The following is a 26090-nucleotide window of genomic DNA, read 5'->3' on the forward strand; positions in this document are numbered from 1 at the left end:
TTGAGTTAAGGCCTAGTAGTATTGCTGAGTCAAAAGATAAGCGCTGATTTGTAACTTTGGGAATATAATTCCAAATTGCTCTCAGAAGGGTTAGCCAAATTCTTAACTCCACCATCAATATCCGTGTGACCTCCCATAGACCCTTCAACAATTGTCATTTTTGTTGTTGTTATTATTATTATTTTAGGGTTTTTTTGCAAGGCAATGGGGTTGAGTCTTGCCCAAGGCCAGACATGTTATTATTTTTGCCAGTCTGATGAATGTGCTGAGGAATCCTAGTATTTTTTTTTTTTAGGTTTTTGCAAGGCAAATGGGGTTAAGTGGCTTGCCCAAGGCCACACAGCTAGGTAATTATTAAGTGTCTGAGACCGAATTTGAACCCAGGTACTCCTGACTCCAGGGCCGGTGCTTTATCCACTGCGCCACCTAGCCGCCCCGGAATCCTAGAATTTTTATAATTTTCATTTCTTTTGTTAATTATTTTAAACATTATTTTCATTTAGTTATTGACAGCTTGATTTTTCTTGGGGTAGCTTCTGTTCCTGACCACTCCTCTCTCCTCTCTAATTTCCTGATGTCGGGCATATGGATTTCACCTTCTGGAGGGCAAATGGCAGACACTTCTGAATGCACCCCAAATTATTTTGTTTACCTTGTTCACTTGTCATAGCAAAATACTGGCCAATCCCTTTGGGTGTATTCTTTCGGTATGATTGTCCAAATTGGATCTCTGGTCCTTGGGGGAAGAGACTGAATAAGGTCGGAGAAGCGAGTCTGGTTAGAATTGCTTTGGTAAAAAGTTGCATGCCCTTTGATCGAACTATATCATTTCTAGACCCCCGAATAGATCAAAGAAAGAGGGAACACGTCCTATATAAACATAAATATGAATTTGTAGTGATTTTCTGTGGTAGGGCCAAAAGAAACCAAGAGGGTTCCCATCACTTGGGAAATAACTGAATAAATCATTGTATGAGAACGTAGTTTAATAGAGTTGTGCTGTGAGAAATGAGAAAAGGCACAAAAACCTGGATTGATGTTAAGTAAGCTGCACTAGGGAACAATTCCTTCTATACTAGCTAGAGGGAAGAAGCAACCACGTTTGAGAGTATCCCAACAGTGGCCCAGCCCAACCCTGGCATACTTTAGGTGAAGAGCCCGTAGCCCCCAGGCGCTAAGCCCCTGCTCAGGGTCGGAGAGGGGGGGTGGGAGGAGGTGAGGGACAGCGCCCGAAGCTGCCTAGCCCGCGCTTTGTTAGCGTCCCGCTTTCTGGGAGTGGGGGAAGGGGGAGTGGGGGGCAGTGGTGGCCGCGGGCAGAACTGGGCCTTTCCAGTGGAAGAAGAAGTTAGAAGGAACTCTGGGGTCGGCTCTCCAGCCGCCGGGTGGGGTGGAGGGTGGGCAGGAGCCTCCCTCCCCCACCCTCCGCTTCTGGCCTGGATGGGGGGAGGATGCAGCCTATCTGGCCCCGGGGAATGGGGGCGGGGCGGAGGCGGGCACCCCTGGGGGCAGTTCCCCCAAGCCCTCGCTGGGGCCCGGGCACTCGAGGACTGGGCTGGCTATGGCGCGGACCGGGGAGCCTGTGCGGAGGCTGTTGGCCATCTACACCGGCGGCACCATCGGCATGCGGAGCCAGAAGGGCGGTGAGTGCGGGGGGTGGTGGGGGGTCATGTGTGGGGCGTGGTCGGGGTGGGGGGGGTGATGTGTGGGGGCCAGTTCCTCCAGCTCACTTTCCCATCCCCCAGCATCCAGGGCCGCGAATCCCTCAAGTCCGCCCGGGGCGGGGATGCAGGTGGAGGCCGGCCTCTGGCGTTGCCCCCTCGGACCCCCCCCCCCCGGGTCCCCTCGGGCCCCCCACCCCTGCTGCAGGCTCAGCTCCTCAGCACCAATCCGGGGGGAGAGTGGCGGGGGCCTTCTCCATCCAGGCAGCTCCGGGCCGGGTGGCTTCGGGGACTTCAGCCCTCATTGAGCAGGTTTCTTCTAAACTTGGCCTGTAATTTCCTCATGTATAAAAATGAGGCCTTCTGACTTTAACCTTCTCTGGCATTAACCTGTAAGCTGGTTTCCTTGAGCAGACTTTCTCAACTTTGCCAACCCTCTCCCTGTATCGACACTTCCCTTACCCCAGCTCCCTAATTGGATGATTTCAGTTCATCTTCCAGTGCCAGCTGAAGTCTCATCTCAGGATCATCTATGTGGAGCTTAGGCATTGTAAAAATCACAGACAGAGGAGCCTTAGACCCAAGAGAAATGAAGTGACTTGCCCAAGGAGGACATGCCGCAGGGACAAGGAGTGGATCCAGGATCCACTTTCTCTGACTTGTTAAAGGCTACCCAAGAGGCAAAGCATTTCTCTGGTATCCAGAGCCCTCTCTGGCCACACCAAATGTCTGTAGTCTTCACTTATCTTTGACTTCATGCAGGCTGCCTGAGAGGAGGCTAAAAAATAAATATGTCAATATGCATTTATTCATGACTTCCATGTGCTAAACACCAGAGGAACTCACTATATAATGGGGAAGACAAAAATCAAACAAATACATACAATGAATTTTCTACAGGATAAATCATTAACAGAAGCTGGCTGTAGAGTTAAGAGGGATTGGGAAAGACTTCCTACCTAAGGCGGGATTTTATCTGGGACTTGAAGTAACCAGGAGGTGGAGAGAAGGAAGAGCATTCTTAGTCTTTGAGGACAATAAAATACCTGGAGCTAAAAGATAGAATATCTTGTTTGTAGAAGTTCAGAGATGCCAGTATCAGATCAAAGTAGGTAGAGAGATATAAAATTCAGGAAGACTGAAGTGATGGGGAGGGGTAGTGGGGGGGTAGGTCTGAATGGACTTTAAGTGCCAAACATAATTTTTGACCAGTTAATAGGACTATCTTCTCCCAGCCTGATTCTATTCTCAAATCTTTCACTATCTTACTGTGTGACCTTGGCTAAGTCTCTTCCATTCTCTGATTCTTGATTTCTTCCTCTGTAAAAGGCAAGTATTTGATTCAGTTGTATTTAGGGGCCCTTCCAGATGAGTCAGAACAGCATAGTGCATAGAGAGCCATCCTTGCTAGAAAGATCTGGGTTCAAATTCTACCTCTGATATACACCAACTGTGGGACTATGGGCAAGCAACTCAGCTTCTCAGTGCCACAGATAACTTTCTAAAATAACAGAGTAATGCACAGAATTATCTAGACAGAATAATGAATAGATTGACACAGTCCTTGAGTCAGGAAGACTTGGGTTCAAATCTAGGCTCAGATATTTATTAGGTTTTTTATTCTTGTCAGGTTACTTTAACTTCTATCTCAGTTTTCTTAGTTGTAAAGTAGGGATAACAGTGACTGCCTCTAAAGGGTGTTGTTGAGATCAATTGACAACATATTTAAGGGCTTAGCACAATGACTAGCACATGATAGACACTTTTATCCTTCCTTTCAATTCATCTTTCATCCTCATAGCTACTTTTTGAGGGAGGTTTAGTGACTTTAGTCTCAAATCCAGTGTCTGTTAAACATCACTAGAAGCAAAGAACATTTATCATATTTCAGGAACTATTATACATGCTGAGGATGCAAAGACAAATGGACACAGTCCCTGCCCTTGGGGAAGCTTACATATTATTGGAACTAGCATCATGTAACACATACAAGTCTATATTTAGAAGGAAGCTAAGGATTCTAAGGAGTGTGAGAAGAAAGAAGCCAGATCCCCTGGTTCTTTGGAATACAAATGTAAACTGGGCAGGGAGTGTTTATCCAACTCAGATCTATTTGCTTCTCACGTTAGCCCTCTAATAAAGGCTTCTGAATGATTGTGTGTACTTTGAGGAAAGGTATCACTGTCAGATGGTTCCTCAAGGTCTCCCCTTGCTTCTTAGTTGTTTAGCCTGAATTATGGCAGGCTAAGGAGAACTCTATCATACCCTGGATCTCTGGACCTCATCTCTCTCTTACCCTCCTCCTCATCTTATTAGCTTCTGGGGAAAAATTGTATGGTACATTTTGGCTTTGATGAGGTTCTTGGTCTTGTGTACATTGAGAGAAGTCTTTATATTTGGACAGCTCTGGTGTTATGAAAGGACTGGATTTGGAGGCTAGAAACTTGGACTTTAATATTGGCTTCCACTTTTTAGCTGTGCTGTCTTGGACAAATAAATGACTTCTTTCTTGAGTCTTTAGGGCAGAGTAACATGGACCCTATGGTAGTCTGGTGAAATTCATGGATCCTTTCTCAGAAGAATGTTTTCAAATGCATAAAAGAAGAGATATAGAATCTAAAGAAACCAATTTTACTGAAATACCATAATCAATATCAATATCAATATCTATATATCCATATCCATATCCACATCCATATCATATCCATATCCATATCTATATCCATATCCATATCCATATCCATATCCATATCCATATCCATATCCATATCCATATCCATATCTTAAAGTTTATGGACCCCAGTTCAAGTACCCTTGACCTAGGGATAGTAAGCATGATTACTATCCCACCGGGTTGTTTTAAGGAAAAGTGATTTTTTTTTAAACTTCAAGAAACTTGAAATCAGAGTTATCATTATCACCTTTAACTATTATCGCTAGTATTGACCTTATGTGATGGGCAAGTCACTCTGGGTTTTAGCATCTTCTGTCAAATGAAGAAGGTGGACTAGTTGACCTCCAAAGTTCTATGGTTCTTTGAATCCACCTCATCTCACCTAACTTGAGGCATTAATAATTAACTAGGTCATTATGTTCTCTGGAGACATCGATCACAGCAAACTTGTTTGGAATGTCACTGTTAAAACAACTCTTGATTTCACTAGGTAAACAGAGCTGTTTCTAGGTGGGAGGATCAGGCCCTGAACACTTTCTTCCAAAGTTCAGAGAACCAGGATTGAAAGGGGGAAGATGTAGAAAGCTATTCTGAAAAGGATGTTTCCTGTATGCAATAGAAGGAACAAAACTAACCTTTCTATATGACACTTTAAGGTTTATAAAATGCCTTATTCCATTTGATTCTTAAAAAGAAAAAAGGTTTTATACATACTTTTTCTTCTTTATATTGATCATTTCTTAACCCCCTCCAGACTGATCTCTCCCCTGTGACAGAAAACCATTAAATGAAAACATCCTATATCATACTTGATGATGAGAAGCCATTCTAATTAATGTTCTACCTCTCTGCCATGAAGGAGAGGATTTATGTTTCATCATATTTTCTCCAGAATTTTTATAGGTTTTCTAATCCTTTTGGTGATTTTATTTCATTTATCTTGTTATAGTCATTGTGATTATTCACCTGTTTTGTTCTACTTATTTCAATTAGTGTTATCAGTTCATATAAATTATGATTAATATGCTACTCTAGTTTTAGATGTGAGCCCAAACCAATTTTTAAAAATAAATTTATTCTAAATTCAAGTATTTCTAGATGAGAGACAGAAATTTGAAATAACATTTATAAAAATCTTGAACAAGGAAAAGGTCACAATATGACAAAATTCAGTTTTCATTTAATATTCTATTCCATCACTCAAGCTCCTAAAACTTCTCCATTCCTTCTTTGACTACTATTGTCCAAGGCTCTCCACTAATAATCAAAGGGACCTTCTCCTCCCTGTGATCAATACCCAAATCCCATCAGGAAATGGGGAAAGAGGGCACTGCCCTTGGGAGGCCCCATAACTCTTAGCCCTGGGGAATGCCAGATTTTAAATAGCCTAGAGATGTTTCTTATCCTAAATCTGGTTACCTCTCTTAATCCATTTCCTGGGTCTTCAAGCTTTCACTCTTGACCTTTTACACACTTTCTGAAAGAAAGGGCTTAAGAAAGGATTTTTTTTTTTTTTGATTTAAGTACTCATGGAGTTTTCACTTAGATAAGTTTAAAAAGAACTTTAGACTGGAGAAATATTGACTTAATAATATTCTATCAGTGATGTTCAAAACAAATGCAGGATGTTCCAAATATCTTGTTATAAGCTTTAATGATTTAAAAAGGCATTAGGACTTTGGAACAGTCCGTTTGTCCCCCTTTCCACCTCCACCCCCCACTCTAACCAACCATATATTTCTCTTCTCATTCTGTCTCAAAGATTTTATTCATGCAAAACAATTTTAATTTTATGCTGTCATCCCATTTGACTTTCATACCCCAATGAGGTATAATGCAAATTATATTAATTCTACTTTATCTAGACAGAAACTGAGGCTAAGATACAGAAACCTGTCCAAGGTGACACAACTAAGAAGTTTCAGAGTCAGGGGTCCTGACCTAAGTCTAATACTTTGAATATTCAGGGAGGCAACTCAGTAGTATTATAAACTGCTAGATTTGAAGTCAGAAGTGACCCAGGTTGAAATCCCACCTCTCGATACTAGCTTTGTGACTAAAACCATGACCGTGACTTTGAGCAAACTCCTCTCTGTTTAGATACACTACAGGGTTGGCAGTTTAATATCTTGCGTGCTCTTTTTTGAGATTTTAATAGTATTTTACTTTTTCAAATAACATGTGAAGCTTGTTTTCAACAGTCCTTTTTGTAAGATTTTGAGTTCTATTTTTTTCTCATCTCCCTTCCCTCTCCTCATTCCATGGTATACACATTTCTATATTAGTTATGCTGTGAATGAAAAATCAAAGCAAAAGGAGAAAACCACAAGAAAGGAAAAAAACCCTAAAAATTTATGCTTAGATTTGCATTCAAATTCCATAGTTCTTTCTCTGGATGTGGATGGCATTCTCCATCACAAACCCTTTAGAATTGTCTTTGGTCACTCACTGTATTGCTGAGAAGAGCTAGTCTATCATAGCTGATCATCACACTATGTTGCTGTTACAATGTACAGTGGTCTTCTGGTTTTGCTGACTTCACTCAGCATCAATTCATGGTAAGTATATCTAGGTTTTTTCTGAAACCTGCCTGTTCATCATTTTTTTTAGGTTTTTTTTTTTTGCAAGGCAAATGGGGTTAAGTAGTTTGCCCAAGGCCACACAGCTAGGTAATTATTAGGTGTCTGAGACCTAGCCGCCCCCGTTCATCATTTTTTACAGCATAATAGTAATCTATTACATTCATATATCACAGTTTGTTCAGCCGTTCCCCAATTGATGTATATCTCTTCAATTTCCAGCTCTTTGACATCACAAAAGAACTACTATAAATATTTTGTATATGAATCCTTTTCCCTTTTTTATGATCTCTTTGGGAGACAGACCTACTTGTAGTATTTGTTGGATCAAAGATGCAATTTGGGCATAGCTCCAAATTGCTCTTCAAAATGGTTGAATTAATTCACAACTCCACCAACAGAGTCTCACTTTTCCCACATCCTCTCTAACATCATTTTCCTGTTCTGTTAGCCAGTCTGATAGATATAAAATGGCACTTCAGATGTTTTAATTTGCATTTACTTAATCAATAGTAATTTAGAGCATTTTTTCACATAACTATAGATAGAAAAACAATATAATCTTAGTATTGCTGTTGCTAAAATGTGCTGCCAATAGTGATTTGTCTCTACTGATACCCTTTTCAGAGACAAGTGAAGTGGTTGCCAGTTAATTCAAAAATAGGCACAATTAAAAAAATGCTAAAGGATAAGTTTATGTGGAAAAGATCTGTGGGCTTTAGTGGAACTCAAGATCCATGTGATTCAACAGTGTGTCATGGTGATCAAGAAAACTAATAGTATTAAACTTCATGAAGAGAAGCACTGCCCAGATCTAGGGAGATGATAACCTTGAGCTGACTTTTACTCTCCACAGACCCATGTGGAGATAATTCTGGGACCCTAATTTAGGAAACTCACTGATAAACTAGAGAAAGTTCATATCAGGCTGAAGAAGGGACTGTAGAACAATAAACAGAGTTATTGGTTGGATAATAAGATGTGTCAATTATTTTGGAGAATATTTGATAAGAGAGGGACACATGAGCACTATCTTCAATCTGGGCTGTTATGTGGAAGAGGAACAGGCTTATTCTGCTTGATACTCAGTGGATGGACACAAATTAGAGAAAGAAGTTAGATAAAGATAGTTTTTAGCTCTATGTTAAAACTGACTAACAGTTATAATTGTCTACAAATTGATAAGTAGAAGGGACTGTCTGGGTGGGAGTGGATTTCTACTCACTGGAAGGTTTATGAGCTGAGGCAGAATGAACACTTGTTGGATATGTTATAGTAGGATTGTTGGTTTTGGCTGACTTTGTGGTTCCTTCCAACTCTCAGATTTTGTGATTCTGATTCAGGTGAGGATGGCATTAATCATAGGGATGGCAAAGTGCTCACCTTTTCAGTCTGAGATGATAAGCTCCAAGAAGGTCACTCCTCAGATACCCACTATCCTACCTGAAATGGTACCCAGAGCTTCCCTTCCTAGGACCTTAAGAATATTGTTTCCATGATGGTTAGGGAGGGAGTGGGGAGGAACGACAGGGGAAACACATCCCTATGCCTGGGGATAGTTAGGTAACTCAGTGGATAGAACACCAACCCTAGAGTCAGGAGGACCTGAGTTCCAATCCAGTCTCAGAAACATAATTACCTAGCTGTGTGACCTTGGGCAAGTCACTTAACCCCACTGCCTTGTAAAAAAGCTAAAAAAAAAAAGAAATCCCTATGCCTGGCAGGTCCCAACAAGGCAGAAAGCCTCAAACAACTACTAGCTCTGTGACCTAGGCAAATCTTAGTTTTTTCATCTGTAAAATGAGAATAATAGTGCAAGGATCAAATGAATTATGCTTCGTAAACCTCACTGTGTGCTTATATACACATACTGCTGGTATTATAGGAGACTGTCATCCAAGATCTGGCCTGGCTAAATGCAGAAAAACCCTAAACCAGAGGAGTGGCTACAAGAGGATGGATTTTTAAATAAAATCATACAATAATGTAGGAAAACATACATACATATTATATTTGTTCATACACACACACATATATACATGTATCGATATGTTTATATACTTCCTCCAATTACATGTTTTCTTTTGTTTTTGTTTGCAAGGCAATGTACCCAAGGTCAAACAGCTAGGTAATTTTTAAGTGTCTGTGATTAGATTTGAACTTAGGTCCTCCTGACTCCAGGACCCGTACTCTATCCACTGTGCCACCTAGCTGTCCCCCAATTACATGTTTTGTTTTGTTTTTAGTTTTTGCAAGGCAAATGGAGTTAAGTGACTTGCCCAAGGCCACACAGCTAGGTAATTATTAAGTGTCTGAGGCCAGATTTGAACTCAAGTACTCCTGACTCCAGGGCCCATGTTCTATCCACTGTGCCACCTAGCCGCCCCCCAATTACATGTTAAAATAATCTTTTAAACATTTTTTAAAGTTCTTTTTCTCCCCCTTCTCTGAAATGAGAAGCAATCATATATAGGTTATACATGTGTAAGCATTTAAAATGTTTTCTTAATAGCCAGGAAAACTATTTATTAAGGTTACAAGGGTTTTTTCTATATTGGTGAATAGAGGACTTGCAGGGTTGAAATGACCATCATGATTTTATTTGATTCCCACAGCAACCTCTTGAGGTAGGTAGTACACTATTATTAGGATCATAAATCTCTCTCTCTCTCTTTTTTTTTTTTGGTTGAGAGTCATTCTGGTTAAGTGACTTGCCCAGGGCCACACAGCTGCTAAGTGTCAGGAATCTGAAGACTGATTTGAATTCAGTTCCTCTGACTCTATCTAATGCACTACCTAGCTGACCTATTAATCAGTTACTCTTTATTAAATTCCTACTGGAAGGGACCTTAGAGGCCATTCATCACGGACCCTTCATTTTACAGATGGAAAAAACTGAGGCTAAGAACTTAGTCTTGTCTCATGTTACACACATAGTAAATGGTGGAGCTAGGATTTTGAACCCAGATCCTGAGAGTACCAAGTTTGGTGCTTTTTTCCTAATGCTGTGTTAGAAAGCAGGACCAGAGATGGATTCATTATCTTATAGTGTATTGGGGGGGGGGTGTTATACAGAGTGGCTCCTAAATTACATTCTAGCTCTAGACATCTCTGTTTTGTATCCTGAGTTCTGTGGTCTTGTCCTGCCTCTAGGGCTGATTTCTCATAGAAAATTATATCTCTCTTTTAGCCTTAAACTTTGACCTGACTATTCTGCTTTCTAGGAAACAGCCAGTTAATAGTTAAATGTTCTTTTCTATACCTCTCTGCCCCTACACACTGTAGAATCCTGGGGCATGTGGGAGGTATGTACCCTTCTCCTATTCAGATTTGGACTATGACCTTTAGGGATGGGGAGATAGGGGGTGGGGAATGGACTGTGAGAATCACTGTACTGAGAAACCAAGGGTAATGTGATATTTTCAGGCTGATCCTTTGTGGAATGGGGAAGTGACAGTATTATAGAATTTAGAGCTGGTCCCTCTTATAAAATGAAAATGTCTTGCATAGGTACTGAGGTATTGCTCTGGTCCCCTCTCTTGGTAGAGCCAGGCTGATACATCTACTTGCCGGGGTCCTAGGGTACCTTGAGAGGTTGAAGTGTCATCCCCTTTAGAATACCCAGAAGGAGTTTTAATTTTATATTATTGACATATTTGATTGTCATACTCCACTGAGCCATAAAATGCAAATTTTATGAATTCCATTTTATAGTTGCAAAAGTTGAGACTCAAAAATATATAGTGACTTTCCCTAGGTCATCTCATCCCAAGTCCAGCCAGCCAGTGACTTGAACCCTCATTAACTGTTGCTCTCCCCTCTTTAGGGGTCCATTACTACCACTCCAGTTCTGTTTGATCATCTTATGTAGATTTCTTTTTACTAAGGGATATTTACTTTAAAGTTTTGGCAAGAACAAATTACCAATATTTCCCCTCCAATACCTGAAGGCATATTTCTCCTGGCCATCATGGTCTTCAATAAAGGTAGACTCAATTTGGCTGAGTTCCTACATAGCCTTCATCACCCTGAATTCATATCCAGATGTATGAAACTTGGCTATTGGATGAACCTGTGTCTCAGCTTCTTCTGGTCTGGGATTATAAAAATTCGCTCTTTGCTCCTTGGAGCTTTGCTAGGATGTTGACTCTGAAACCCAGACTCGAGTATCCTCTGGACTTTCTACACTGTGGAGATTCCACTTTTCACAACAGAAATGCACATTCTCCTCTTTCAGAACTGTTTCTCACTGGTTGCCATGACTGAAGGAATCACTGAATGAGGGCAAAAACAACTGTAGCAAAAGAAATAGCTCAAATTGACAGGCCTTTTGTATTGCCTTTTCAGCAAATCAAAAAGCTTTCTTTTCAACACATGATTAGCAGACTAGATTCAGCTACAGCTGCATAACCTCCTGATTTGGGAAATAAGCTCCCCATCCTTTCCTAGTGATCAGACATTGTTCCAGGTAGTTGTTGCTTGTGTCAGAACCTCATTAGCATATTAAAAATTGGTAGTGAACTCAGGACCTCTTGCTTCAAGTCTTGGTTTATTGCCAGTAATCCTTACCAAGGAAATCTGAGATTTCATGGCTGAGATGGGACTGATTGATAAAGTATTGGATTTAAGAGTCAGGAAACTCAGAAGTGGAGTAAAGGCAGGGGCTTGTCCAAGCTTTACCCCAAATACCTTTAAATAATGACTAAGCAAATTCTAGAGTTACAGAATCCACAAAAAGACGAATTAACATAATTTTCTAGGCCAAGGCAACTTAGAAGGTCAGCAGGGAAAGTTTGTTGCACCAGGGTGAGAGAGGAGCACAGTCCATCACCTGCCACATAGGCCCCAACAAACCAGTTTTGGGAATATTGAATCAGCAGTGGATGCAGCTCCTTCCAGAACTCTTAGTCTCTCAATCTATAAAAGATAAGGGGGTTCAAAACTGGTCAGAAGGAAATTATAGGCTCAGATCTAGGTTACAGTCCCAAGGAGTGAAGGAACAGTTAGTAGGACACCAGGACTTGAGGCTACAGGGCAGTGAGGACCCTCCTCACAGTTAAAAGGCAGAAAAGGAGTGCTTGGAGTCACTCACACACCAGAGCACAGGCTAATAGAGTAGTAAATACTTCTCCTTAGACCATACTACCCTGGAAGAACTTGAAACTTGCAAGTTCTCAGAAGTACCACTGAAAACAGCTGCATAAAACCCCAGAAGCTTGAGATGGTGAGCCCTTCACCCTGGAAGCAGAGCTCTACTCTAATAAAGAGTTAAAATTCATAGGCTGGGAAAATGAATAAACAATGGAAAAATCTGACAATAGAAAGTTATTTTGGTCACAAGAAAGATCAAAACACACACTCAGAAGGAGAGAACATAGTTTAAGGTCCTCCATCCAAAACCTTCAAGAAAAATATGAATTGGTCTCAGGCCATGGAAGAGCTCTGAAAGAAGTTTGAAAATCTTAGTAAGAAAGGTAGAGGAAAAATTTGGGAAAGGAAATGAGAGTGATGTGTGAAAATCATGAAAAACAAGTCATCAACTTGATAAAGGACAAAAAAACCCTGAAGAAAATAACAACTTAAAAAAACAGATAGACCAAATGATAAAAGAAGCACAAAAAGCTAATAAGTTGAAGAATGCCTTGAAAAGCCAAATTGGTCAAATGAAAAAAGAGGCACAAAAGCTCACTGAAGAAAATGATTCTTTAAAAATTAAAATTGAGCAAATGGAAGCTAATAACTTCGTGGAAAATCAAGATATAATAAAACAAAAATGAAGAATGAACAAAAAGAAGACAATATAAATATCTCATTGGAAAAAAATTGACTTGGAAAATAGACATTGCATTGATGTGTTCCCTTCCATCTTGTCATACTGCCTGAATTCCAATTAGAAATGCATTTTGTTAAACCAGAGAATACTGGTTAGGAATGCTGCTTAAAGGACAGTGTGGTATAATGGAAAGATTGTTGGAAGCTCCACAGGTGTTACATACTACACATATTTTTGGACTTTTCTGTGTCAGTTGTGCAGTTTTTTCCCATTTTCACTCTAAAAAAAGAAAAAGGAAATAGCTATTTTCTCTCTCAGAAATTCTTTTTGGGGCAGTTAGGTAGTGAAGTGGATAAAGCACTGGCCCTGGAGTCAGGAGTACCTGAGTTCAAATCTGGTCTCAGACACTTAATAATTACCTAGCTGTGTGGCCTTGGGCAAGCCACTTAACCCCATTCGCCTTGCAAAAAACCTAAAAAAAAATTCTTTTTGTTACATGAGGTGACTCTCTGGGAGAGAAAGGGAACAGGGATACTTTGGGATAATTATGATAATGTAAGAAACAGATAATATAAATAAAAACTTATTTTTAAAAAACTTATTATTGGAGGTTCTTTTAATTTTTTCTTTGTATCCCTGGTGTTTGACACTAGTTCTTTCACATGGTAGGTGAATAGTAAATTTTTATTTATTCCTAACAGTTAAAAAGTGTTCATTCATGGAATGGATGGTAGTGAATTCAGGAGCTGGTGAGTTTTCTGTCTTGGGAGAATGAATGACTATTTGTTGGAAGCGCTAAAAGAGGAGATTCCTAATTAATATCTCTGATTTTCCTTCTAATTGCAAAGAGCCTATGACTTTTTTGAAAAACTCATAAAGAAACCGAAGCATATCACATCACATGGCTTCCCTGAGAAAATTTTTATGAGACCAAATAATCCACATGTAGATTCTTGATCCCTGGAAATACAAAGTCAAAAAATGAACCAGTCTCCATTTTTAAGGAGATCACATTCTAACTGGGCTAACAATATATATGGTCAAAATTTTAAAATACATCCTACTTATAAACAACAGACTTCCCTTTTTGCATGTGTTTGTAAATCTGAATTTTTGTATGATTCCCCAAAATCATAGCCTACCTGGATCTGAGGCTGTGAGCCTATTCCTTCTTGGTTGCAATTCAGTAAAGCCTTCCACTTTTTTCTGCTCACTCTGATAACTTAGCTTTGCTTTGTTTTTCTGTGAATTGTCACTAGTGTAAAGCTTCTTTCTGCAGCTCTTCAAAAATTACTTGGACAAGGAGAAAATGGGTGCAGAGATGCTTTGGTGCAGGCAAAATTCCTTTTCTAGAGTAACCCAAATCTAGGGATTTTGAACTTGACAAGAAGGCAAGAAAGTTTTTCATTTGACCCTGACCTTTAAGGGGGCTGGTGGGCAGTGGAGGGGAAAACTCCCAAGTAAATGAGACTAAGAAGTAAAGAGAGGACAAAACACAGCAAACAGGTGGAGAGTGAGTGGTACATGCGAGCTTGCTGAACTCGTTTATGTGTGAACTGAGTGGCACCTGGCATGACTACTTTCTAAGCTCTGGAGGAGAGCCCTGAACTTGGAGCCATGGATAGAATCCTGGAGCTGTCCATCATGCAAGGGAGTGGGGCTTTGCTGAGACTGCCTTCCATTCACTGGGCTTCCTTGTGGTTGGAGTCCTCACTTGCCACTCATCCTTCCCACTGGAGAACTGGCTAGAAGTGACTGAGATTAAATGACCCCACCAGAGTCTTCAATTAATATCTGAGATCAGATTTAAATTGAAATCTTCCTGACTATGGGTCCAATTTGCTAACCAGCTGCCTAACATGACAATTGTTTGAGGGAGAAAGGGAAGAATCCTTAAGATTTTCATTTAGTTTCCATGGTCCTAGAAGGGGAGAGGGGGAGCTGGTTGTACTAGGCTGCCTGTGTGAGTCCTTAGTTCAGTTGGCTCTGCTCTCTGGCTCCACTTTGTGGGTATTGATTTCACTGGTATAGAGAACCAATGTAGCTTGAGCAGCAACTGCTTTAAAAATGTATAGTTCCAGAGAGTTGCTTTGGACACTGAGAGCTAAATGACTTACCTAGGGACACAACTATTTGGTGTCAGATCTAAGTCTAGATCTTCCTGACTATTTACATCACTGTTTGATGTAGTAATGATCCCTATTGCTGTGTTTCTTTCAGTATATATAAGCAACACTAACTAGAATTAGAAGTGGAAGGGATCTCAAGAGGCCAACATCATTAGTGTAAAGACATTATCACAATATTAGCTCACATTTCCATAATGCTTTCCTTTTCTTAACAATTCCTATTTTAGAGAAGGAAACAATTTCAGAGAGAGTAGTGACTCCACAGGTAACTGTGGAGATAAATCTTAGACTCAGGACTCAAACCTCAGTCTCCTGTTTCTAAGCTTAAGCATCCTATCCACAATATTCCCAACAAATTGTCTTAGTGCTAGATTTGGAGTCCAAATCCTGCTGGGTTCAAATCCTGCTTCTTACTACCTAATGTAACTTTAGGTAAGTCTTTTAATGAGGGAATTGAATTACACAGCATCTATCTCTAAGTGTCTGATCCTGAGTGACAATGACCTCTTTCTTATGAATGATCTATTTTTCCTTTTGAGTTGCTCTAATTATTGTTTTTTATGGGGTTAAGTGACTTGCCCAAGGTCACACACTCAGGTCTTTCTGACTCCAGAGCTGGTGCTCTATCCCCTGCGCCACCTTGCCTTCCTTTGAGTTGTCCTAATTATTAAGGTTTTCCATATATTGAGCAGCAGCCTGCCTTCCTACAACTAATCATGATTTACCTGGACTTGATGATTTGAATTCATTGAAAATAGCCGGGTGCTTTCTTATATCCTCACTTCTCTTAGATTTTTATCCCCTGCTAATTATTTTTATTCTGTTTTTTCCATTTTCTTATTCTCCCTAGTTTCTCATTTTCCTTTGTTGGCAAAGTCTCATAATTGCACTTAGACACTTTTTGCATACTTTCCCTCTCTTCTTCACACTGTCACTACCCTAATATAGGTACTTACTATCTTTCTAATTATTGTAAGTCTCCTAACTGGTCCTCCCTCTCCTGTTCCCTTCCCTCCTCTCAGTCCTTCACAAATCACTAGAATAATCTTTCATTCACAAAGAGACCATGCCACTTCTCTGTTCAAGCACATTCTATAGTTTCTATTGTAAATTGTGCTTTCATTTATATTTTTTTATTATTTATGCTTTAACTGTTTACTTTTTTATTACTCTACTTTTTTGTTTATAGAAATTATTTACTTTTTTAAAATGATACTTGGTCATTTGTGTGTGTGTGTGTGTGTGTGTGTGTGTGTGTGTGTGTGTGTGTGAGGTGTGAGGTTGTTAGGGTTTTGACTTGCCCAGGGTCACACAGTCAAATGTTTGAGGTCAGATTTGAATGCAGGTCTTGATTCCAAGTGCTTTATCCACTGCACTACCTAGCTGCCCCACTTTTAAAAGCAGATGAAAATGCGGAAATAACAGTACTATTAGTACAGCTAAATTAAAGTGATAGAGATTATTAAACATCACTTTATCTGATCCCCTTATTTTACAGATAAGGAAACTGAGGTTGTAAGAGATAGTGTGACTTGTGTAAAGTCACACAGATTATTAAATAGCAGAAGCAGATTTTTTTAATTAAAGATTTTATTTATTTTGAGTTTCATAATTTTTCCCTTAATCTTACTTCCCTCCCCCATCCCCCACAGAAGGCAATTTGTCAGTCTTTACATTGTTTACATGGTATACATTGATCCAAATTGAATGTGATGAGAGAGAAATCATATCCTTAAGGAAGAAACATAAAGAATAAGAGATAGAAAGATCAGACAATAAGATAACAGTTTTTTTTCTAATTTAAGGTAATAGTCCTTAGTCTTTGTTCAAACTCCACAGTTATTTCTCTGGATACAGATGGTATTCTCCATTGCAGAGAGCCCTAAATTGTCCCTGATTGTTGCACTGATGGAATAAGCTAGTTCATCAAGGTTGATCAACACCCCCACATTGCTTTTAGGGTGTACAGTGTTTTTCTGGTTCTGCTCATCTCACTCAGCATCAGTTCATGCAAATCACTCCAGGCTTCCCTGAATTCCCATCCCTCCTGGTTTCTAATAGAACAGTAGTGTTCCATGACATACATATACTACATTTTGCTAAGCCATTCCCCACTTGAAGAACATTTACTTGATTTCCAATTCTTTTACCACCATGAACAGGGCTGCTATCAATATTTTTGTACAAATGATGTTTTTACCCTTTTACATCATCTCTTCAGGGTATAGACCCAGTAGTGGTATTGCTGGGTCAAAGGGTATGCACAGTTTTGTTGCCCTTTGGGCATAGTTCCAAATTTCTCTCCAGAAAGGTTGGATGAGTTCACAGCTCCACCAACAATGTAATAGTGTCCCAGATTTCCCACAACCCTTCCAATAATGATCATTATCCTTTCCAGAAGCAGATTTTTTAAAGCCCAGGTTTATAGACTTATTGAGTTTCCTCCTCATCATGCTTGACTGGTAAATTCCATTAGGGTAGATGCTGTGTTTTATTTAAACTTTGTCTCTCTAAAACTAATTATCATGTCTATAGGCAGGAGGCACTTATTAAATATTTGATTCATGAAAAGATTGGATTTATAAGCCTACTACTTGGACTTGTGTTTGTTTTAAAATTGGTTGTGTGTGATTATCATAATTCAAAGTATTGGGCTCATGGAGGGGGAGGATTGGGGATGGAGGAGCATCTTTTCCATCATTATTTCCCTTGTTAAGTCAAGCACAGGGCTCTATAGATGTTCCATAAATGTTTATCAATAATAATAGTGGACAACTAGGTGCTATAGTAGATAGAGAGCCGGACCTAGAGTCAGGAAGAATTGAGTTCAAATTCAGCCTCAGACATTTACTACCTGGGTAACTCTGGGCAAGTCATTTAACCCTGCTTGCTTCAATTTCCTTTTCTGGAAAATGAGCTGGAGAAGGAAATGACAAACAACTCCAGTCTCTTTGCTAAGTAACCCCAAGTATCCCAATGAGTTCATAAAGAATCAAATGTGATTGAAATGACAGCAATAATAATAGTGGGATATATATGTAGCTTCACAAAACAGTTTCCCATGTATTTTCTCCTTGGATTCTGATGATACATTGGGGGACAGGAAAGGAGGGATTATTATGCCTGTTTGACAGATGGGGAAACTGAGGTCTGGAAAGGAGAAGGGATTTATTCAAGGTCATACAGCAAGTCTGGGTTTGAGCCAGATTTCAATCCCAGCTCTTTCAATTCTAGGTCCACTGCTTTTTTCTTTACTTAAAGGTGACACTCATTAGCTTTGTAATCTCAAGGTAAATCTCTTCACCTCCAAACTTTTTTTTCTCAGCTATAAAATGGGAGATTATAATAATACAAAACTTTCATAAGAAGAAAAACACTTGGTAAACCTTAAAGTTTTATAGAAATGTTATTATTATTGTTATTATATCCACCTGACTACTGAAATAGCCACTGCATTATTATAAAACTTGTTCTCATAAGAGCCCTTGGAAGTTGGCAGTACAGAAATTATTATATCTCTTTATAGATAAGTAGTCTATGACTAAGAGAGAAGTGATTGATTTGCTCGAGATAACTCCATAAAATTAAAGACAACCTGAAATAGAAGCCTGGTCTGATCCCTTGGTCCAGAGTTTCTTCCACTTAAACTCACTGCTTTGGTATAGTCACATTCCATGAAATACATTTATGATAATATGGTTTTCCAAACTTGGGAGGATTGTTAGAGTCAAGGCATTCTGCAGACCAATCACTTCTTTGCTTCTGCTTCTAGTGTTGGTTCCTGGGAGCAATCTGTTAACTGCTCTGAGGAAGCTCCCCATGTTTAATGATGAGGAATATTCTCGAGAACACCAGCTACCGGAAGACACACTGGCACTTCCGTGAGTACAAAAGGGCTGAGTGTGGGGATGAGGCATGGTCTGGGCTGGGAAGGAGGAAAGATGATGAGAAACTTAGTGAAGCTCTGAATACAGCCTAGACTCCAGCCTGAATATGGGAGACTGAATGGTCACAGAAAGGGAGAGAGAAGGCAAGAGTTTTCAACTCTCTTAATTCTTCTTTTCCTCCTACTTTCTCTCCTTCCTCCTTCTTTCCCATTCACTCTAACCCTTTCTCTTCTTTCTCCTCCTTCTCTTTCACATCAGTATATCATTTCACACTTTTTTCCAAAGCCCCTTTCAAAATATTTAATATTTATTTATTCTCATTTTGTACAAATAATATTTTTTTACACATGAATAAAATATTCTTGTTTAAGAGTAAACAAAATACCCCCTCCCCCCAAAAATATAGACTCGCTTGAGCAATAAAGGGGAGAGAAAAAATTAAAATAAAAAAATAGTAATAATTGTAGGTCTGGCCAGGTGGCACAATGGATGGAGCACCAGCCCTGGAGCTATGAGCACCTGAGCCCACATCTGGCCCCATATACCCAACAATCACCCAGCTGTGTGACATGCAAGCCACCCCAGCCCCACTGCCCTGCAAAAACCAAAAAAAAAAGAAAAAAAGACCCAAAATAAAATAAAAAATAATAATAATAATAATAATAATAAGGGTGGCTGGGTGGGGGACAGAGCATTGGCCCTTGAGCCAGGAGCACCAGGGTTCAAATCTGGCCTCAGACACCCAATGACATGTGGTCCTAGGCAGGCCACCCGGCCCCATTTGCCCTGCACCCCCCCAAAATAATAATAATAATGATAATAAAAAATGTGCTTGAGTCTTTGTTCCAACACCAACCACTCTGTCACAGGTGGATCACATTCTTTATGATAAATCCATCACAAAAGTTACTTCCATATTTTTCCACTGGTGCCATTGCTGATCGCAACTCCCTCCTTTCTTATTTCTCCACTACCATGACTATATTTTCTCTCTCCTTTCACTCTGACTCTGCTGTAGGGTGGCTGAGTGGCACAGCAGACAGATCCCTGGCCCTGGGGCCAAGAGGCCCCGAGCCCCCATACCACCCCTTAGGCCCAGCATCCACCTGGCCCTATGGTCCCGGACAGGCCTTCCAATCCCAGCCCCTTGCAAGAAGTAAAAAAGAAAATGTGTTATATCTGACCACTCTCCCCGCATGGTCCATCCTTTCCTCCATCACTCATATCACCCCCCCTTCCCCCTGTCCCCCCCCTTCTTATTCCAGATGCCTATACCCCATTGAGTATATTTGCTGTTTCCTCTCCTAGCCACCTCTGATGAGGGCAAAGATTCCCTCATTCCCCCTTGCCTTCCCCCCTTCCATATCATTGCAATAGCTCATTGTAATAAAGAAAAATCTTATTATATGAAATATCTTGGCCTATTCACCCTCTCCTTTTTCCTTCTCCCATTACATTTCCCTTTTTTCTATTGAAAAAAAATTTTTTATCTTCAAATTCAGCTTTCTCCTGTGCTTCAACTATAAAGGCTCCTTCTACCAGCTCTATTAACTGAGAAGGTTCATATGAGTATTATCAGTGTCATTTTTCTATGCAGGAATACATGCAGTTCATCATTAAGTCCCTCATATTTTTCCCTTCTCCTCCAATTTCTATGCTTCACCTGAGTCCTGTATTTGAAGATCAAACCTTCTGTTCAGCTCTGGCCATTCCAACAGGAACATTTGAAATTCCCCTGGTTCATTGAAAGTCCATCTTTTTCCCCCTGGAAGAGGACATTCAGTTTTGCTGGGTAGTTGATTCTTGGCTGCATTCTAAGCTCTTTTGCCTTCTGGTATATTATCTTCCAAACCCTATGGGCTTCCAATGTAGTTGCTGCTAAGTCCTGTGTGATCCTGACTGCAGCTCCACAATATTTGAACTGTGTCCTTCTGACTGCTTGTAATATTTTCTCTTTGACTTGGGAGTTCTGGAACTTGGCTATAATATTCCTAGGGGTTTTTTGGGGGGATCTCTTTCTCAGGGGGATCTGTGGATTCTCTCCATTTCTATTTTGCCCTCTGCTTCTAGGATATCAGGGCAATTTTCCTGTAGTAATTCTTTGAAAATGATGTCAAGGCTCTTTTCCTGATCATGACTTTCAGGTATTCCAATAATTTTTAGATTATCTTTCCTAAATCTGTTTTCCATATCAGTTGTTTTTTGCAATGAGATGTTTCACATTTTCTTCTAATTCTTCATTTTTTTGGTTTTGAAGTATTGAGTCCTGATTTCTCGTAAATTCATCAATCTCCCTGAATTCTATTCTTTGTCTGAAAGATTTGTTTTCCTCAGGGAGTTTTCTTATCTCTTTTTCCATCTGGCCAATTTTGCCAAAGCCCTTTTTAAACCATTATTTCATTATTTCATTTTTACAGAAATTCTAAGAAATAGGCAAGGATGATCCCCTGTTTTTTTTTTTTTTGATGAGAAAATAGTCCTGGATATATTATGATTTCCTGACATTTCTATAGCTAACATTCCTAGAATATAGAAATATAAAATATAGATTATAAAGATAATATATATCTTTGCTTTGCCTCTGATAAAAGATCTCTAGTACTTTTCCATTATACCTTAAATAGTGTTGTTTTTTAGATAGTTACTATTTACCAGACTAAAGAAAGGCCCATTTATTCCCATATTTTATAGTATTTTTCTAAAATATAAAGAGTTGTATTTTGTAAATTTTTTGTATCTATAAATATAATAATTCAATTTAAAATTACTTTTGTTATTGATATTGTCACTTATAATTTTAATTTTCATAGTATTGAACTAACTTTGCATTCCTGATCTTAATTCAACTTGACCATAGGGAATAAATTTTAATATATTGCTAGACTTATTTGCCATTATTTTTGATATTTTCATGTTCATAAGATATTGTTCTTTGGTTTTCTTTCTCTGTGTTTCCCTGGTTTAGGTATTAGGACCATATTTGTCTCTTCTTTTCCTTTTTTTTTTAAAATAAATCTAATAATATAATATTAGAATTGATTGTTCTTTAGATGTTTGATACTATTCACTTGTAAATTTATCTAGTTCTGAATCTTTTTTGGGGCCATGCTAGAATTTCTTTATGGCAATGTATAATTTCTTTTTCTGAGATTGGGTTATTTAAAAATAGAATTTTAAATAAGTAAATTAAAAATAAATCAAACTTGTTTTGCATTCTCTTTAACAATTTTTTTGTATGGACAATTTAGTGTTCCTCTCTTGTTTGGATCAGATTAGCTAATTTATCAATTTTATTTTAAAACACTGACATAATTATTCATTCAATTGGCTTTTTTATTTTCAATTTTATCTTTTTGATTTTCAGAATTTTTATGTTCAGTTGATTTATTGCTTTCCTATGTTTTTTTAAAAGTTTCATGTACCCATTTCTCTCTTTTGTTGATCAAAGTATTTAGACATAAATTTTTCTAATAGGACTGATTTGGCTGAATCACCAAGGTTTTATATTGTTTAATTTTTGATATTTTATTTTATGTAATTACTTAGCATTTCTCTGGTATGTTTTTTGACTCAACAGTTCTTTAATGTTAAATTACTTGGTCTTCATTTTAAGTAACATTGTTTTCTTCAAATTCCCTTTATTGATTATGAATTTTATTATGTTAGTCAGTTAACTTTGGGTTATATTTTTGCTTTTCCAAAATTGTTTTTGAAATTTTTAATGCTATAATGCATAGGTGGTTTGATATAAAAATACCATGCACAGCTGAGAAATTTATCTAATCATTTCTATTCCAACTCATTAATCTCTGAGATTTGTCTTATCTGTCTTTTCTAAAATTCTGTTCAGGTCCTTAACTTCTTTCTTATTAATCTTTTTTTAAAAGATAGTCTAGTTCTACAGAGGAAATATTGAGTTTTCCAGCAATTATCATTATTCTGCTCATTTCTCCTTACAAGTTAACTTTTTCTTTAAGTACTTAGATGCTATGCCAACTGGTGCGTATATACTAAGCATTGATATTATTTCATTATCTGTGGTACCATTAAATATAATATAGTTTACCTGCTTGTCTCTTATAAACTTTTTTTTACTCTTTGAATGAAATTGTAACTAATACTCCTTATTTTCTAAATTGGAAGCTTAATACATTCTACTCTATCTTTATTTTAATTCTATGTCAGTATTTTTGTTTCATGTGTTTTTTGTAAGAAATGTATTGTTGGATTCTACTTTCTAATCCATTCTTTTCCCCTTCATATTTTCCACACCTTCTTCCATGTCTTCATTCTCTTCTCTTTCAGTCTAATTATGCAAAATAATAAGCTCTTTCCTTTTCTTCCACCATATTTCTCTTCTAGTATATTCTTCTTCCTCACACTTTTGCTCCTCTTAAAACCAATAAACCAACAAAATGTATATCCAGTTACTGTGGTAGTTATTCATCTGTGACATCTAAAGATTGGGGAACTCTGTTACCTCTTTTCCTATTCGAAGACAAACATTTTCAAAGTAATTTAGCCTCTTGTAGTTCTTCAGTTATGATGAACTTTATAGGATTTTTTTAAACTTGTATTTACTTTTTAAAGTTTTTACTCAGCACATTTTTTTTTTAAATCAAGAATGCTTGAGAATCCTTTATTTAAGGTTCATTTCCCTCCTCCTCCTCCCCCCACTTTAGGACTATATTCAGATTCTCTGGGTGAATAAATTATTCTTGTTTGTAATTTATCTTTTTCCTTTTGGAATAAGGTATCCCAGATTTTTTTTCATCTTTACAATATTTACATATTCTTGTTTGATTCTGACTAGTTCCTTGGTACTTGAACTTTTTCTTCTTAGATGCTTACAATAATTTTTCTTTTACTTTGAAGTTCTAGAATTTGACTGTTACTGGAAGCTTTCACTTTGGGGTTTCTTTCTTATGTGATTGATGTATTCATTCTGACTTTACTTTGACCTCTGGTACTAATAGATTTGAGCATTTTTCATTTATTGACTTCTTGAACAATTATCTCCTCTGAATTTCTTATTTCCACTTTAATTCCACTTATTCTTTCTTGCTTAAAATTTCCAATATTCCTATAATCTTTGTGATCAAACTATTGTTGTATTTGTGACATTACCACCTGTATTTCTCCTAAACCTTAATTTTTTTTATTTTTGTGATTTCTTTTGATAATTTTATTTCCCCTGAAATTATCTCCTTGACTCTTATTTAGGTCTACTTACTGAGAGTGGTATCCCAGTATATATGTATGACTGATCTGAAACCTCTTCTGAGTTCTGGCTGGTTTCTAGCCCTCCTTTTGTGCAGTTCTGGACTGGGGAAGCTAATTTATATTATTATTTTTGTTTTGCTGGCGTGTATATGTGTCAGAGAAGACTGGGATTTATGTTGTCATCTTAACCTGAAGTTAGGGATAAATTTCTGACCATCTTCAAGGCTGATGTTTTGGGATAAATGTCAAAGGTACTAGGAAGGTAGAGGTGGGACAGGTAGTATCGTAGCTGCTGGCTACTTGAGTTTGGTTCTGCCTATGAGGAATCATTATTCAGACTTGTGAAAGCAAGGGTAGAAATAAAACAAAAATTTATTAAAAAGGTTACAAGACATAGGAAGGGCTAGGGGGAGGGAGGGAGAGAGAGAGAGAGAGAGAGAGAGAGAGAGAGAGAGAGAGAGAGAGAGAGAGAGAGAGAGAGAGAGAATAGCCCAGCAGTTTACTGGGCCATGGTCATGTGGCTCTGAGCCGGGGTCCAACCCAGGTTTTTCTGTCTCGTCTGTCATCCAGAGGGCAAAAGGTGAACTCTTTCTCTTACTGGACCCGGAATTAGGTAGAGGGTAAAGTCCAAGGAGATCAGGATACAAATTTTACATTAAACAATGAATCAATGGTACCTCAATGGGGGGGCCTCCACCCAAGCAGCCTTTGAGATTACATTGTTTTTGTTACAATCATAATTCTTTACTTCTAGTCAATTTACATCTCAAGAGTAGGTGGGAATCAATTTACATCTTCACCCAAATTCTACATTCACAATTCTCTTCATCTTTCCCTTGCATCTGTATGTATATGTGCAATCAAGTTGTGGAAGAGGATAAACCTAAGATGGAACTGGACTAGTAAGGGTAGGAAAGAAGCAAGAAGGAGGCAATGGGCTTCTCTGGGTGGCCTAAAGCTTCTGGGGAAAAGAATGGGTGGAGATTAACTGCTGGAGATTGAGTCTCTTAGATTTGTTCATTCAGAGTTATTTGATAATTTGGAGAGCTTTATAGAAATTAGATAGGAAGTGGTTAAGAAAAGAGTGAGAGGAGATGAAGTGGAACTACCAAATATAGATCATATTTTTAAGGATATTTGGTTGAGAAAGGGAAGAGAGTCACAATATGATAGTTGTTGTGATGGTAGGATCAGGTGAAGATTTTTAAAGATCTTAAAGTCTTAATTGTGTTTGTAGGCAGCAGGAAAGGAAATGGTAAATAGGGAGAAATTGAAGATAAAAGAAAGAGAATGCTAGATAAGATAAGAGAACCAGAAGAAGAGACAAGGAGGGGCAATTTGCTTGTGAAGATGGGAAGGTTCATCTGTTTGTGTGTGTGTGTGTGTGTGTGTGTGTGTTGAAACCACTGAATAAAAATCATTGCTGGTCCCCTTCTCCTCTCTCCTAGCTTTTGCCATTTTGACTCAGCATCTGTTATAAAACACACACACACACACACACACACACACACACACACACACACACACACACACACACACACACACAACCTTAGCTCAGTAACAATCTCTTCTTTTAATTTTTTTCCTGCATGGTTTTTCTTTATCTCCTTTCTTCAAAGCCACCTGGTCCCAGAGGTTTCTTCTGACCTTCCTTTAAGTATATATCTGTTTCTAAACTGAGGACTATTTCTGACCTGATCTATGATAGTTTCTCATGAGGAGGAGAGAGCATTTTGACAAGACATCCTCCCTCCATAATAATCTCCTGGCTAATTGTGTGCCTTCCCTCCTCCTCTCTTAGCAGGAGGTTATTGGGAAGGTGACTCTGAGAAATGACAGTCAAAGGCTACTCCCCACCTCCTTCTCCCTATCTCTCTTTCTGAGTCCCTTTTGGAAAACTTTTAAGCTGCTGCTTTTAAACAAATCACATAGTGCCATGTTAAGAAAGGTTTGAAAGTCAGAGATCAAATCCCAGCTCTGCCATTTACTCCATATATATATATATATATAACCTTGGGCAAATCACCTAAAACCTAGGTAAGTTTTCCTTATCTGTGAAATGATAGAATTGGACTACACTTATGAACCAGAGCTGGGAGAAATCTCAGAGATTGTCCATTCCTACTCCCCCTTACCTTATTATTTTTTTTAACAAGGCAATAGGGCC

General features: G+C 38.5%; 1 protein-coding gene across 3 annotated transcripts in view; it reads left to right on the top strand.

Moving 5' to 3' along the window:
• The first annotated feature begins 1552 nt into the window (after window positions 1-1552).
• Window positions 1553-26090, top strand: part of ASPG (asparaginase) — a 130191-nt gene continuing 105653 nt past the window's right edge. For all 3 annotated transcript variants that reach the window (XM_074213218.1, XM_074213220.1, XM_074213219.1), the window contains exons 1-2: window positions 1553-1640; window positions 18586-18694. In XM_074213218.1, coding sequence (XP_074069319.1) covers window positions 1559-1640; window positions 18586-18694 — 191 coding nt within the window. In that variant the 5' untranslated portion in view covers window positions 1553-1558. The remainder of the gene's footprint in view (window positions 1641-18585; window positions 18695-26090) is intronic.

Source organism: Macrotis lagotis, chromosome 1, assembly GCF_037893015.1.
Source record: "Macrotis lagotis isolate mMagLag1 chromosome 1, bilby.v1.9.chrom.fasta, whole genome shotgun sequence".
Classification (NCBI taxonomy): Eukaryota; Metazoa; Chordata; class Mammalia; order Peramelemorphia; family Peramelidae; genus Macrotis; species Macrotis lagotis.